Source organism: Temnothorax curvispinosus, unplaced genomic scaffold, assembly GCF_003070985.1.
Source record: "Temnothorax curvispinosus isolate PA1 unplaced genomic scaffold, ASM307098v1 QBEX01015898.1, whole genome shotgun sequence".
Lineage (NCBI taxonomy): Eukaryota > Metazoa > Arthropoda > Insecta > Hymenoptera > Formicidae > Temnothorax > Temnothorax curvispinosus.
In genome coordinates this window covers 438,625-452,509 of record NW_020225678.1, presented here as the reverse complement: position 1 = coordinate 452,509, position 13,885 = coordinate 438,625, and the positions used below count along the sequence as shown (strand labels likewise).

General features: G+C 44.6%; 1 protein-coding gene across 1 annotated transcript; it reads right to left on the bottom strand.

The window, feature by feature from the left end:
- Nucleotides 1-3,492: 3,492 nt before the first annotated feature.
- Nucleotides 3,493-12,252, bottom strand: LOC112466129 (tubulin beta-1 chain). The gene is made up of 2 exons (XM_025034031.1): nt 12,031-12,252; nt 3,493-5,305 (listed from the first exon to the last, which is right to left on the bottom strand). Exons 1-2 carry the CDS (start codon nt 12,085-12,087, stop codon nt 4,019-4,021), a joined length of 1,344 nt encoding a protein of 447 aa, XP_024889799.1. The 5' UTR covers nt 12,088-12,252; the 3' UTR covers nt 3,493-4,018.
- Between the last annotated feature and the right edge of the window lie 1,633 nt (nt 12,253-13,885).

Below are 13,885 nucleotides of genomic sequence, written 5' to 3'. Positions count from 1 at the left end.
TTTTTACGCCTGTGTAGCAGAATTTCGTACCATTTTCTACAAGTATAATATGATTGATGGAAACTATTTAAATGGAAATATTTGACATATTTTTCTACTAACATCAGACGTTTCGTGCTTAAGTAGTAATGGCCAGTTTAATCGTCGTCTCAAGTTACAACGCACAATTGGCTGTAACGCGCGGGAACGCATCTACGCGGTCGCGTACCGCGAATTCTTGGAGCAGGATGTCGGGCTTAAAAAGATTCCAAAAGTACACGGCCGGAGTCAGACGCTATGGGGGTCTTTATCTCGTGAGTCACTATTCAAGCAGCGCTTTCCTCGTCGAAGATGATGATAATCGAGATAGTCGTCGCGTTCCGTCTCCAGCTGTGCGCCGGGCTCCTTCGCGGTCTTCCCTCGACGTCGTAAAAGACTCACCTCCGTCTATTATTGTAACGTCTGTCCTCAGCTCCCGTTAACATCCGCGTCGTCGTCGGCGCGACGCGACGTGCGCGGTCACTCGCTCGATATTCGGGAAGAAATCGGTGAGACAAACCGCGCTTTTTGTCAAACGGAGCAACGAAACAATTGCTACACAGAAAAAAGAGGTGTCAATTCCCGAGTCGAAATTTTAGACCTATTTTTGACCTAAATTTTCTAACATCTGTAGATGCTAGAGGATCAATGTAGGTTTAATTTACATGGAAACTTTAGTCCTACTTAGTGTCTCTAAAATAGCAAAAAACGTATGAAATGCTACTTGTAGGTTCTAAAGGACCTGGAGGCTTTTACGAAGCTTTACTGAAGTCCTCTTTAGAAACCTATAAGTAGCATTTTGTACGTTTTCTGCTATTTTAGAGACGCTAAGTAGAACTAAAAGTTTCCATGTAAATTAAACATTGATCTTCTAGTATATGTACTCAACAATCTATAATCTTGGAAATGAGATTATATCGCGTTAAACAATAGTTCAATCAACGAAAAAGAGTTGAAATAAAAAGTTGAAATTCTTAATCGGAAAAGCTGAAACTCTTATAAGATTATATGTTGCGTATATCAAAGTATATATGCATATAAGTTTTAATTTGACATTTCTTCTTTTCTGTACATATCGACCCTCTGCCAGAGGGTACGGGTGATTAAATAAAACTGCGAGATCATTTTCGCAATCGCGTGCGTTAATTTCTGATATTTTTATGGGGGTACTTCGAAGTCTGGGCGTCGAAGATTAAACCTGCATTTTCCCGGGACGCGCTTCTCTGTTTAGAAATATTTTAGATAAAATGACACTTTAGAGAAAGAAAATTTCGATGAAATTGAATTATATTTTGGGAAGGGACTACGCGCGAGTCGGTATTTGGCACGATAGGCAGGAAACGATGCTTATCTCTTATTTCTTAATGAGCTAGGCACGTACGACGCGTACTTTGTTATTGCGTGCGGCGCCTGGCGATGGATCGAATTCGTAAGACGAGACGGTCGACATACAGCGAGACACGCGATGAGTCATGTCGCCTCTATTAAGGTCGATGTCTGCGTCTTATCAAAGGCGAACGGTCAAAATCGAATCCGATAATTTTCCGTACACGTCGCACGATTTACGTCATTTATAATAACAAATATATTTATAATTCGTCCTATCAAGTAATTATTTATGTTTGTATTTTATTATTTTATTTATATTTTCTTTATCTATAGTTATATATAATTACGAAATTTTAAGTTTCTTTGCACGCTCTGATGCTGCGCGAAAATCACGAAGCAATCATAAAATGAGCTGATCGTTAAAACAGCAGAATCAATTTAGGGGAACCGAAGATCGTGGGAGAATGTCACGCGGGCCACGGAGGCGGTGGTCAATTGTGCGAAATTAGAGGACTGAGATAAGGTAATAATCTCGGGCTAGGGGGGAAGGAGGCGCGACCGGAAGCGCAGGGTCGCAACGCGGTCGCGGTTATTTCCAACTTTGAGCGCCAGCTCGAGTTTCTTGCATGCCGACTACTGTCCCGGACGAAAATGCAACACATCGTCGCATTTTTCGACTCTGTACGCGTTTGGTCCATGAAACGCTTATGTCGATCTTAGCGCGAAACGCGCTGATTCCGTCGGCTTAACTGTATCTTCGTATTCTCCGTTAATCCGTTAGCTCGCCAACCGGAGCGATGCGCTCGACATTCCTTCGTTACCGCAGCGCGGATGCAAAGCGTTTTGCTTTCGCCATGATGGCGAAGCAATACCTCGCGGCCGCTAAAGTGGCGCAATTACCATCTCATGCGAGAATTCGCTGAACTCTGCGAGATGTAAGACGCGTACATTTAATGTGGATTAATTTTACGAGTAGTCATAATTAAATATCATTATTGTTCCTCAACGGTAATTATTGTGCGGAGAAAGCGAAAATATGAGAGACGGTAAATGAAATTATCGGCTTTCAAGATTAACGTATGATAAATAAGTACCGAAAAATTGCGTGTAGTAAAAGTTTGGTAGAGTTAATTTGTAACTTCCGTCGGTAAGACGCGGTCGGTGCTTCCCATTTTTACTAGCACTGGTAATTATGTAGCAATTAGTCTATTAAAAAATTTGAAATCGTGTTGCTCGATAAAAATACAGATGTCTCTGAAATACAGATAAATCAATAAGGATGACTCTCCAAATAGGCCTGCCCGTGTTTTGTATTTTTATAATAAAAAAAATAAGGGCGACTTTCCTGTAGAGATGACTGATTTGCAATCATTTGACACATTTAGGCATACTTTTTTTAGATTCATACATTTACATATTGCATACACTTAGATGCATATAATTTTGTAAACCATAAAAAAAATTTAATTTAGTGCAATAAACATTTGAGAAAAAGTGGAACATATGTATATGTATAACTTAATTTAAAAATAGAAACGAGACTCTGATAGCTGATATAAATGCAGCAAGATAGCGAAAGCCAAAGATCGTTTATTTATATTTCTTTCAGTTAAAAAAAAAAAAGCGATTTTTCGATCAAATTTATTAAAATACTCGTCAATTAATTCAACGAGCAAAATTATTCGTAACACTTCTAACTGTATAACTAGATCATATAAAATTAATTATGTATATAATTCATCGTTCTTAATCTCTAATCTTTCTTTCCGAATGTCAAACAATAAAAATTCAATAATCCTATTCAATGTCAATAAGATAATGGAGATATCACTTGACAAGTTAATCGCCAATTCATCAGTGATTTCGATATCGAAAACGAACGGAATGTCACACCGGGCCGTTTTTAGTTATGGAAAATACACACTTGAAAAAATAACTTAATAAATGTCGAGTCCAACTAATGTATCTTATTTCTGTGTCGATCTAAATTTCAAGTAAATTATTGTAATAATTGCAGTGCTCGTACATTTATTCAAAACTCATTTTTTTGCAATCGTGCCATTTATCCCGTAAATATTTTCAAATTCTAGCTTTAACATACTAGATATATGTATATAACTGAATGTCTAATCAATACTCTCTTCGTATATTTCATGGATCTTTATTCACACCTATTTTATCATGGTATAAAATTGCGTATGACAACAGACGAATATAAATATATACGAAATCTCCGAAAATACAAAACTCAATAGCACTAGTCTAGAGGTCTGTGTAATAATCAGGGTAGTGCGAGTGACGACAGATTCATATGATAATAATTTATTCAAATATGTAGCGGCCGCTCTCGGCGGTTGTACAGTGGATGATGATAGGGGCGCGCGAGAATTAGTAATCGAAAGTAATCTTGTAGAAAGACACAATCAAAAATAATAAATCATTCTTCGAATTATCGCACTAGGTGCAATATTGACAGGCAGCAACGAAAAACGCGCGCGCGCTCCGCGAAAGTTCGAAACAGAAGTCCGTAAAAAAAGATACAAAAGAGAGAGATAACACGAGTTAAGAAGCATGGGTGAAGGGTGTTTTGCGTTATCGCTCGGTCGAGAGAAAGAGAGAGAGAGAATAGGGAGAGTGTCGCTTCCGTCGCGGGATATATATTTTTTTTTTCTTAGTTCTCGTCGACCTCAGCTTCCTGCTCCTCGTCGAATTCTGCGTCCTCGTCCGCGGTAGCCTCCTGATACTGCTGGTACTCGGACACCAAGTCGTTCATGTTCGATTCGGCCTCAGTGAATTCCATCTCGTCCATGCCCTCGCCGGTGTACCAGTGAAGGAAAGCCTTTCTCCTGAACATGGCAGTGAACTGTTCAGAGATGCGCTTGAACAGTTCCTGGATGGCGGTGGAGTTGCCAATGAACGTGGCGGACATCTTGAGACCGCGCGGCGGGATATCGCACACGGCGGTCTTGACGTTGTTCGGTATCCACTCGACGAAGTACGAGCTGTTCTTGTTCTGAATGTTGAGCATTTGCTCGTCGACCTCCTTCATCGACATCCTACCGCGGAAGATGGCGGCGACTGTGAGGTACCTGCCGTGCCTAGGATCGCACGCTGCCATCATGTTCTTGGCGTCGAACATCTGTTGGGTGAGCTCCGGTACGGAGAGCGCTCTGTATTGTTGGCTGCCGCGAGATGTGAGAGGCGCGAAGCCAGGCATAAAGAAGTGGAGACGGGGGAAGGGCACCATGTTTACGGCAAGTTTCCTAAGATCGGCATTCAATTGTCCGGGGAACCTCAGACAGGTCGTTACACCGGACATCGTGAGGGAGACGAGATGGTTTAGATCGCCGTACGTCGGCGTCGACAGTTTCAGGGTGCGGAAGCAGATATCATAAAGGGCCTCGTTGTCGATACAGTAGGTCTCATCGGTGTTCTCGACGAGCTGGTGTACGGAGAGAGTGGCGTTATACGGTTCGACGACTGTATCGGACACCTTGGGCGACGGCACGACGGAATACGTGTTCATGATTCTGTCCGGGTATTCCTCGCGAATTTTCGAGATGAGCAGGGTACCCATACCGGAGCCGGTACCACCGCCCAGGGAGTGCGTGAGCTGGAATCCTTGCAGGCAGTCACAGCTCTCGGCCTCTTTTCTTACGACATCGAGGACAGAATCCACCAGCTCGGCGCCCTCGGTGTAATGGCCCTTGGCCCAGTTATTGCCAGCGCCGCTCTGACCGAACACGAAGTTGTCCGGTCTGAAGATCTGGCCGAACGGTCCCGAGCGCACGGAGTCCATGGTACCGGGTTCCAGATCGACGAGGATGGCACGCGGCACATATTTGCCGCCGGACGCCTCATTGTAGTAGACGTTGATTCTCTCCAGCTGGAGATCGGAGTCACCGTGGTAGGTGCCGGTCGGGTCAATGCCATGCTCGTCGCTTATGATTTCCCAAAACTGCAATACAAAAAAGTCACCTCGTAAGAATACTTCTATTAGAAAAAGAAACTTTACATCTTAATGTATCATTGCGGGCTAATAAGAAGCAGTTTATAGGCGCGAGATAACTGCTTCTTATATTCGATAAAGGAAATAAGGGGTACGACGCGTATTTCTTCGTCTAGCAAGTGCCGTACCGAGTCAGCGCTGCCATAAAAATTAGATACGCGTTCTGAATCACGCATCATCCGCGCGTAGGAAGGAAGCTTCGCGCACTGGCTTTCTCCCCGCAATTATCCTCGCATCCGTTTTCCAGCCTTCCATTGTACCAAGCGCGAACGGAGTTCGCCGTTCAACGACCTCGCGCGCACGGCGAATAACTCGCGTGTAATTAATCATAATATCTAGAGGCCCTCTAGTAATATCCCAAGGCCCGCGCATCGAATTACGTTTCTCTTTTTTTTCCCTTTCGCATTTTTTAAAGCGAGCCCGCCTCTCGATGGTGTAACCGAATCGCCCGAGCGATAATCGAGACTAATTAGTCCCGTAAGCGCGGTGTTACGCTCCTGTCTCGCAGCGGCCGGTCGATCGCCTCGTCGAAGCGCATCGCGATGCAATGGGTACGACGCTTCAGCAATGGACCACGTCGCCACGTAATCTCCCGGAAGCGCTCGTTTCACCGTGATAATCATAATCGGCACTTCAGACTGAAATGTCAATCGCTTGTAAATGTCTTTCAATTTAACGTCGCGATGAAGAGTGTAATTTTTTAAATTGAATACTTATGCACCCGGACAATCTCGAGTAATCCGTGAATGGCGAATCGCAAAAGATTTGCTGAAAGAGACAATATTTCAGTGTTCGCATACATTAATTAATATTAATGAAGCAAATTAATTTCTGATTGATTTCTACGTGCAAAGAAGATGGTTTGGGACTTTTCCCCCTTCCAATTAATTAGCAATTCAGAATGACTGGGCGTGTCTGATGCAACTCCTTATTTGCAAACAAAAGGGGAAATTAATTGCGAAATTGTCGGCGCATCGCGTGCGGTCCACGATGCATCTCCACTTCATCTCGGGAAACGCGGTTCAAGGACCCCGCGGTATATTTCTGGAAATCGACGTGCGAGAGATACGTGTATATTCTCCTAAGTATGTACAAGGGCACGCAAATAGAATGGCTAGACTAACGCAATTATAACGTCTTGATAGTTCAATTGTCTTATCATAGGGGATATCATGCAACTTTATGTCGGAGCGTGGCAAAATAACAAAATTACACGTCACTTGGCAAATTACTCGTCTCTAGTCACTCTCGACATTTCACAATCAAGACGCTCCATTACGGAAGTCGGCTGTTTCCAATTTGTCTGTCCTCAATTAGAAATTCGCAAAACGAAAAATGATTTCGCCATTTGCAGCTGTAGCTAACTGTGCATTTCGTAACTATCTATTCATTACAAAATTAGAAATGGTTAAAAGAATATTTTACTACATTATCGCATTCAATAAAGCTGATTTTAGTTTTTATTTTATATTTATTTAATAAGTTCTCAATCAAAGAGACAAAGTAAATAAGAACGTTGCAGACAGCCTTATCGCTGCGTCGCGACTTCCATCGAGTCAGTTTTTTTTTTTTTCCAAGAAACTGTCATTGAATAATCTCAAAGTCCATATACAATCTGCGTGAAAGTTACCGTAAAAACGCGCCAGGTCCGCCTACCGTTCGGTACGTACGTCCCACATGGAGACGATGGGTGTATTAAGCAGTGACCATATATGATCATCGTCGTTCGAAAGCTAAGATCACCTAACCCTATCTGTCCCCACCCAACTCCCCCTCTTCCTCTCCTTCTCCTCTTCCAGCCTGGCCGCGCAATGTATATGTTACAGTCAGATATGAGTCACCAATGTCACCGCTATATATAGAGATGATTGTAAAACGACAGTGCGATTAACATGAACGATGATCGTTCGGTTATGCACTGCAACGATCTGTTTGTCCATTTATTTTTAATTTTTCCCCATTTTTCTCGAGTCGAGTCTCGCACCTACGACTTCGACGTCGCCAACAGCTGGCGACAGACGCGGACCGTCGTCGTCGCGAGACCGGAAGCAGCGCGAAAGGTCGTACCGTTATTCTAAATGCATACACGTCGCCACGCGCGACGCTGCACTTACGCGTTGCGTAACCACCGAGCGGATACGCGATGCAATTGGTCCGATGCGAGTGATCCCGAGGGTCCCACTGACTTTAATGGATTGCCGCTTATGGCAGATGAAAGAGAGACGCTAAAGAGGAGAGCTAATTCGCCAAGGGTTGTCTATCCAGCTAGACTATACAGGAATGCGATGTATATATGTATATGTGTGACGTATATGTATGTATGTATGTATGTATGAAGAACAGTAGAACAATATAATTAGTATTTTCTAAAAAACTCCTATTTTATGTTTAACATTTTTTAAATTTCGTATTAAAATATATTTATTTAGTGTATATACATCATATATAAATACATGAATGTATATTTAAAGGAAAGGTTCTTAATGAGCCTAAGCATCGTTTAAGAATATTATGCCACAAAACGTGATTAGATAATGTAGCTAATAATAAATGGGATATGTTAAAACCATTTCCCGTTACAAAATGCACAATTCTATGAGAGCAGCTGGTTGTAACGGCACGAAGTGAATATTGGAGCTACACATGAGTGTATATAAATATATTTATATATGATGTATATATATATATGCACCAACTAGACAATCAAAATTAAAAAATGCTAAATATAAACTAGGAGTTCTTTAAAAAATACTAATTATACTGTTCTACTGTTCTCCAGAAAGTTTAGGTCGGAGGAATGTTATATTTCTTCTTTAAAAGAAAGATCCTTAAAGAGCCTAAGCATCGTTTAAGAATATTATGCCATAATAAGATAATGCAGCTGATAATAAATGGAAAATGTTAGGACTATTTCCCGTTGCAAAATGCACAATTCTATGAGAGCAGCTGGTTGTAACGGCACAAAGTGAATATTGGAGCTGTACTCCAATATGTTACAGCTACACGGAATAATAAAAACATTGAAGTAAACGGAAACAACGAATTCTATCGAGGATTCTATTTCATGTAGTTTATACGAATGCTTATGCTCGCGTGTAGAAATAATAACCATAATTAATTACGCATCTCGTTCGAATGGTAGATTTAGAACATATATTTTTGTAATTAAGGTAATATAAAGATTATAGAATCCCGTAAATGAGGGCGTAAACTGGACGCATTGATTACAAAGTACTCGCTCATAAATGCAACTTGATAATAAACCAGATCTATCTCTTAAAGAATACTTGCAATAAAAGATATTACTGTTACATATTACAAGACAGTAACATTTAGTTACGCTTTTCATCTTTATTAATGTAAGATACCATGTATTAATAGGTCGAGTGTCGTTTACAGATAATGTCAGTCAGCGATAGGATATTGTTAACGACTTCAATTATATTTATCCCGCTGCAACATCTATTTCGGGACTGAAACGCGATGGAAAAAAAGAAAACTGAAATCGTGAAATAGTAATCGTCATCGAGTCGCGACAGTAGGCGAAACCCCAGGCCTTTGCGACTCGACGCGATCGATACACCTGGCTATATCCAGCGAGAAAGAGAGGGCCGGCTTGTCGGCAACGAGCGAAACGGTTCGAAACGGGCCGAGGTGATGCGAAGGAAAATGGCGAGAGAGGATATCGCCGGCTTCCTTTATTTGGGAGCGCGTTGCCGTGCTAACGCCGAGACTCGGTGTCCTTGGACTCGAAGGCGTTCGTTAAATGGGCACATTCGTATATAGTGGTTACACAACAGGCTCGCGTAGATAGAAACCCAGGCCCTGCGACTACGCTAAATTTTTATCGTAATTTCGCCTCAATTTTCTCTAATGTTTTTTCGGCAGGCACGAGCTTCTTCTTGAAACACCCCTTATACGTCTTTTAATAAACAATTATCTTATCTCCTTTAGTATACTTTACCGGGGAATATTAAACGGTATATTTTGCGGTATATTGAACCAAATTCTTTCTTTATTACTGGAATTTGGACGAATAAAAGATGTTGAATATTTTATCAGCGGTATTGTATATAGCGTGAACACATGATATAACAAATTACTCTTAATTCCTGAATTTCCAGAATTGAAAGGTAAAAAATGAGGCTTTTAAACTGTACATATTTCTTATCGGTTCACGCATCCTCGTGATAACTGTCGGTTATCGGTAAATGTTATCGCAGATTTTGGACGAGTTGAAAATTGAAAACAAAGTGCATCGGAGAGTTTATCGCGAAAGCAATTGCTCGGGTTCTTCAGTTAGAAAACAATTTTCCATCTAATCGATATGCGTTCTCATTACTACTAGTTTGTTATAAAAAAGGGGGATGGTAAAAAAAATAGCCTTTGATGTTTACGCTAGCGTGACCTCGGATCGATCGAGATAGACAGCTTGAGAAACGGGCATTGACTTGGTGCAGCAGCCTTAAAAATTACGGAAGCGTGACGACAAACGTCGATCACCTTCTCCTCGATCCTGCAATCTTTATCGTCGCTTATTCAGATAAGATTAACAATCGTTGCAAAAGACCGACCTGCATCACGAACATGATTGCGTGGGCTTACGTGATCTTTACGTAAACAAATTTATATATAAACATTTGAATCATTACTCTCCAGGCTAAACTTATTTCCGTCCGTAGCGTTAAAGATATTTGTCGTTTTTAACCTTTATTCAGGCAAAAATTAAACCCGCGCTACCAGAAGCCGAATCTCACGTTTCTGTAAACGCGACGTTATTCGAATAACTTAATTTATTTATAAAAAAAAAATCGGAGACGGAGAGATCGATAAGTCGGCGAGAAGTGTGCGACGGTAAAAAGGGAATGAAGCGCGTGCACTTAGAAAACGGAGACGCCGATTCGCACGATTAGCGGCGGGGACTCCGAGCGTCCGAGCGTGTCCGACTCGTGATAACGCAGTGGCCAGCATTGGCCACGCGCGTCCGTCCGGTTGTCCGTTAACACGGCGCGTCGCATAAAAATTTTAAAATACACCACGCCATGCGACCGACGGACGCTGGCGTGGCCGTTAAACGCGATCGCGACGCCGCGCCGGGCGGCCGACGGACGCGGCGCAGGAATTCCATCTGCCCTTAAGGGGCGTGCACACCGCGACCGGACTGGAGGCGAAAACGTGCTAAGGGTTGCCTAAGTCGCGCGATTCTCACGAATGCTCGGAACGATTGGATCGAAAGATCTGGAAGATCTCGCGAAGAGGAAATTTTACAACAGTTGCAAAACAGTTAATTGCTACTTAGGCTGCGGTCCATTTGACGCTACGAATGCTTCGAAGCATTCCTCTTTTCTTTTCTTTCAATAAAGGAAAAAGAGAACGCTCTAAAGCATTTTTAGCGTCAAGTGGACTGCAGCCTTAGCCGCTCAGCGAGCGGTCGTAGCAACATGAATGGACCAAAACATCTCTCGTTGTCGTCGGGATCGGCATTCGTTCGTTCGGTCGTTCGGTGTGTGCTCACCCTTAACACACGCCAGCTTGAACGGGGGGGGGGGAGGAGACGCAGAGCGGGGGAACGAGGAAAGATGGACGTATGTACAAGAAACAAAATACGACCAGCCGGTTATATTCGCGATAAAATCGAACCGGCGCGGCGATCGAATGGAGCGTCTGGAGCATGAAATGCATCTCATTTCTTATTGAAAATAGATCGCCCGTATGTTTTACGAGTAAACGTCGCGGAGGCGAGGCAACATTTGCGGGCCGACGGCCAGGATTGTTGCGAGACGGAAAAGCGGAGAATGTCAGTGGAACGAAAAGGAGCGAAAAAGAGATGCGCGCGCAGCCGGTCGATGCCGTCGCGCGATCTCTCTCTCTCTCTCTCTCTCTCTCTTTCGCGCGCGCTTTTTCTCGTCGCCGAGAGAGAGCCACACCCAGCTCCGTTCCCGGTCAAAGTCAAGTAACAGATAAATTTCAGCGAACGATTCGGGGCGTTCGCGTGTCCTGTGCTCCGTCGCGGTCGCCCAACGGCGTACGCGGAAATTGCGAAATATACACGGGAGACGGCGAGAGAAGATGGCCGACGCGCGGCAACGACGACGCGTTCGCACAGGAACGCGGTCTTACGGCGAGGGAGAGAAAAGGACCGACAGAGGGGGGGGGGGAGGAAGGAAAAAACCGTTAAGCTATACCGGCCGGCCGGCGAGCTCGTCGCCATGACAGGTCTTCGACCGCCCGCCGCGCGGGCGAGGCTGCCCGAGGCTTTCCTCGCATACCAGCGTGCCCGTCGAGCGACGGTGAAAATTCCGACGCGACGTCCTCGTTCCCACCGGACGACGGCCGACGGCCGACGGCCCTCCTCTCGGACGCGGATATCGAGCGGCGAGAAAAATGGCGCGGCGACCCGGCGGCGCAGACCCCGGCGAGCGAGACCGAGAACGCCCTCGGCGATTATCGCGTCGCTCGTCGCCGACGGAACGATCTCGATCTCGAGCCCGAATTTAGGGCGAGCGGGCGCGAAGAACGAAGGAACGTCGACGGTCTCGCGGTAGACAGTCTCCTCTCGGACCGACGAGAAGTTGACCGCGAACAAAGGACACGCGGGACGCCGACTCGGTCTCAGTTTCGCGCGCGTACGGTCGATTTCTAGATCGCTCTCGGGATTGCCTGACGTCGCCTACCTTCGCTCCAATTTGGTTACCGCACTGGCCGGCCTGGATGTGGACGATCTCCCTCATGTTGCTCGCGCGGAGTTTTGTTGTGACCTCACGAAAAGAGTGACCCTTGGGGTACCTTGAATGCGGCGGCGACTAACGGCGATTTTACTATCGAACTGACTCGAGTACAGACTAACGCGTCGCGAGAGCCCAGAGACGAGTATGCGACGGTTGCGGTGGCCGTTACAGATTTTCAAGCCTCTGCCCTCTACGGGAGCGACGGCGGGGAGGGGAGGATGTTGGGCGCGCGCGATTGGCGGAGCCCGCCTCCGCCGCGCCGTCGCGATTCGCGGACGCCGCGCGGTCGACGCGCGACGGCAGCGTTGCCAACTTCGCGCCGCTCGCTCGCTCGCTCGTCGCCGCGTTGACTCGCTGCTCCGCGCGCTGCGCCGCGCCAGAGAAACGCGCTGCTTCGATTCTCCGAATTTCAAGAGGAACCGCTATAGCGCAACATTATGCTACCAGACTGGAGCTTTGAGAGTCCGAAATCCTACGCGATTTCTCGATCGACGAGACGCGAAATAGATCGATTGGCGAACATATCTCGCGACATGTCCGTCGGAATGGTTGAACGTGATCGAGAGAACGTGATTGATATTCGAGATCGTACTTCTATTTCTTTTTCCTTTTGTTCGGTAATAGACGTTTGCTTGTTTAACGCATGGAACAAGTCGTTCCATACGAATAATAGAAAGTTTTTCCATTTTCCTAACAATGGAATAATGAAGAATCGCTCAGCAAAATTCTTTGCGGCTATACAATAGAGCCCTTCGTTTATCGCGTTGGCTTTTATAATTCATACACTTCAGCGAATTTTTAAATATTCGATTACTCTGCGAAATCTCAAGTTACTTGTATACAATTTTCCACAAAAATACCATCAAAATGACTTTTCGCATAATATATCTAAACGATTGGTTTTATTCTGTTAGTTAAATGCAAAAAATTTTGAATTAATAATAAATTAAAAAATCGATTTTGATAGAAAAACGATTTAACAGCGACAGATAGACGCGAGAATTAACATAAGAAAAATTATACGAAAGAATCGCTATTTCATTCCTAATTTAAACAATTTGTAACATCAAAATATAAAATTTGCAACAATTCGATTTATTTTTAGATACCTATATCAAATGTGATTACGGAATCTACGATACTTCGGCTTAAATTCCCAAAACTACAACGACGACGTGATTTATATACGCATAACTCTGTAACATTAACTTAATCATCCGTTACTGGACCGTTAATTTCAAAATCTCATCGCCCCCCGGTGATCGCCCGAGATGCTGCGAAAGAGCACCGGCCCTGATTGGGACCTAATGGATACTGTGGCGGAGAGCCCTCTCGACATAAACACGAAGGGTATATCGGTATATTCGATTGGTTGCGTCAATTGCGAGCGGCGTATCGTCGCGTCGACACGAGATGATTTCGTTCCGGCGCGCGAGAGAAATGCTCGGTACACGTATATATATTTCCGTTGCTCCGTCAGCCGATTTCCGGGCGTGCATCTCGGCGCGAGATACGAGCGCCCGCCGCAGCTTATCGATTCGCAGGCGTGGCTCTCGTTGGCGGTGGCGAGCCGCGCGATTGCAGATGCGAATTGTGACGCTCACGTTCTCCGCAGGCCTCCGCACGTCTAATTGCCGGCAACGCCAATCTTTCCGCGAGACAAGCAACGCTCGTTAGAGGCTATAATTCGATTAATTCGAACCGTAGCTCGATTAACCCAGTGAGCAAAATGCTAGCGGTATGTGCTCGAGCAGAATATTGCGGCAGACTGGCGTTTATTGGCGTATCCGCATTAAGGCTC

What these genes read in the sequence shown, in the direction of transcription:
- LOC112466129 (XM_025034031.1), bottom strand. Translation starts at nt 12,087, where the DNA reads ATGAGGGAGATCGTCCACATCCAGGCCGGCCAGTGCGGTAACCAAATT. An exon ending in GTAACCAAATTGGAGCGAAG is followed by an intron (nt 5,306 to 12,030) that starts GTAGGCGACGTC and finishes TTTGTATTGCAG; the next exon opens with TTTTGGGAAATCATAAGCGA.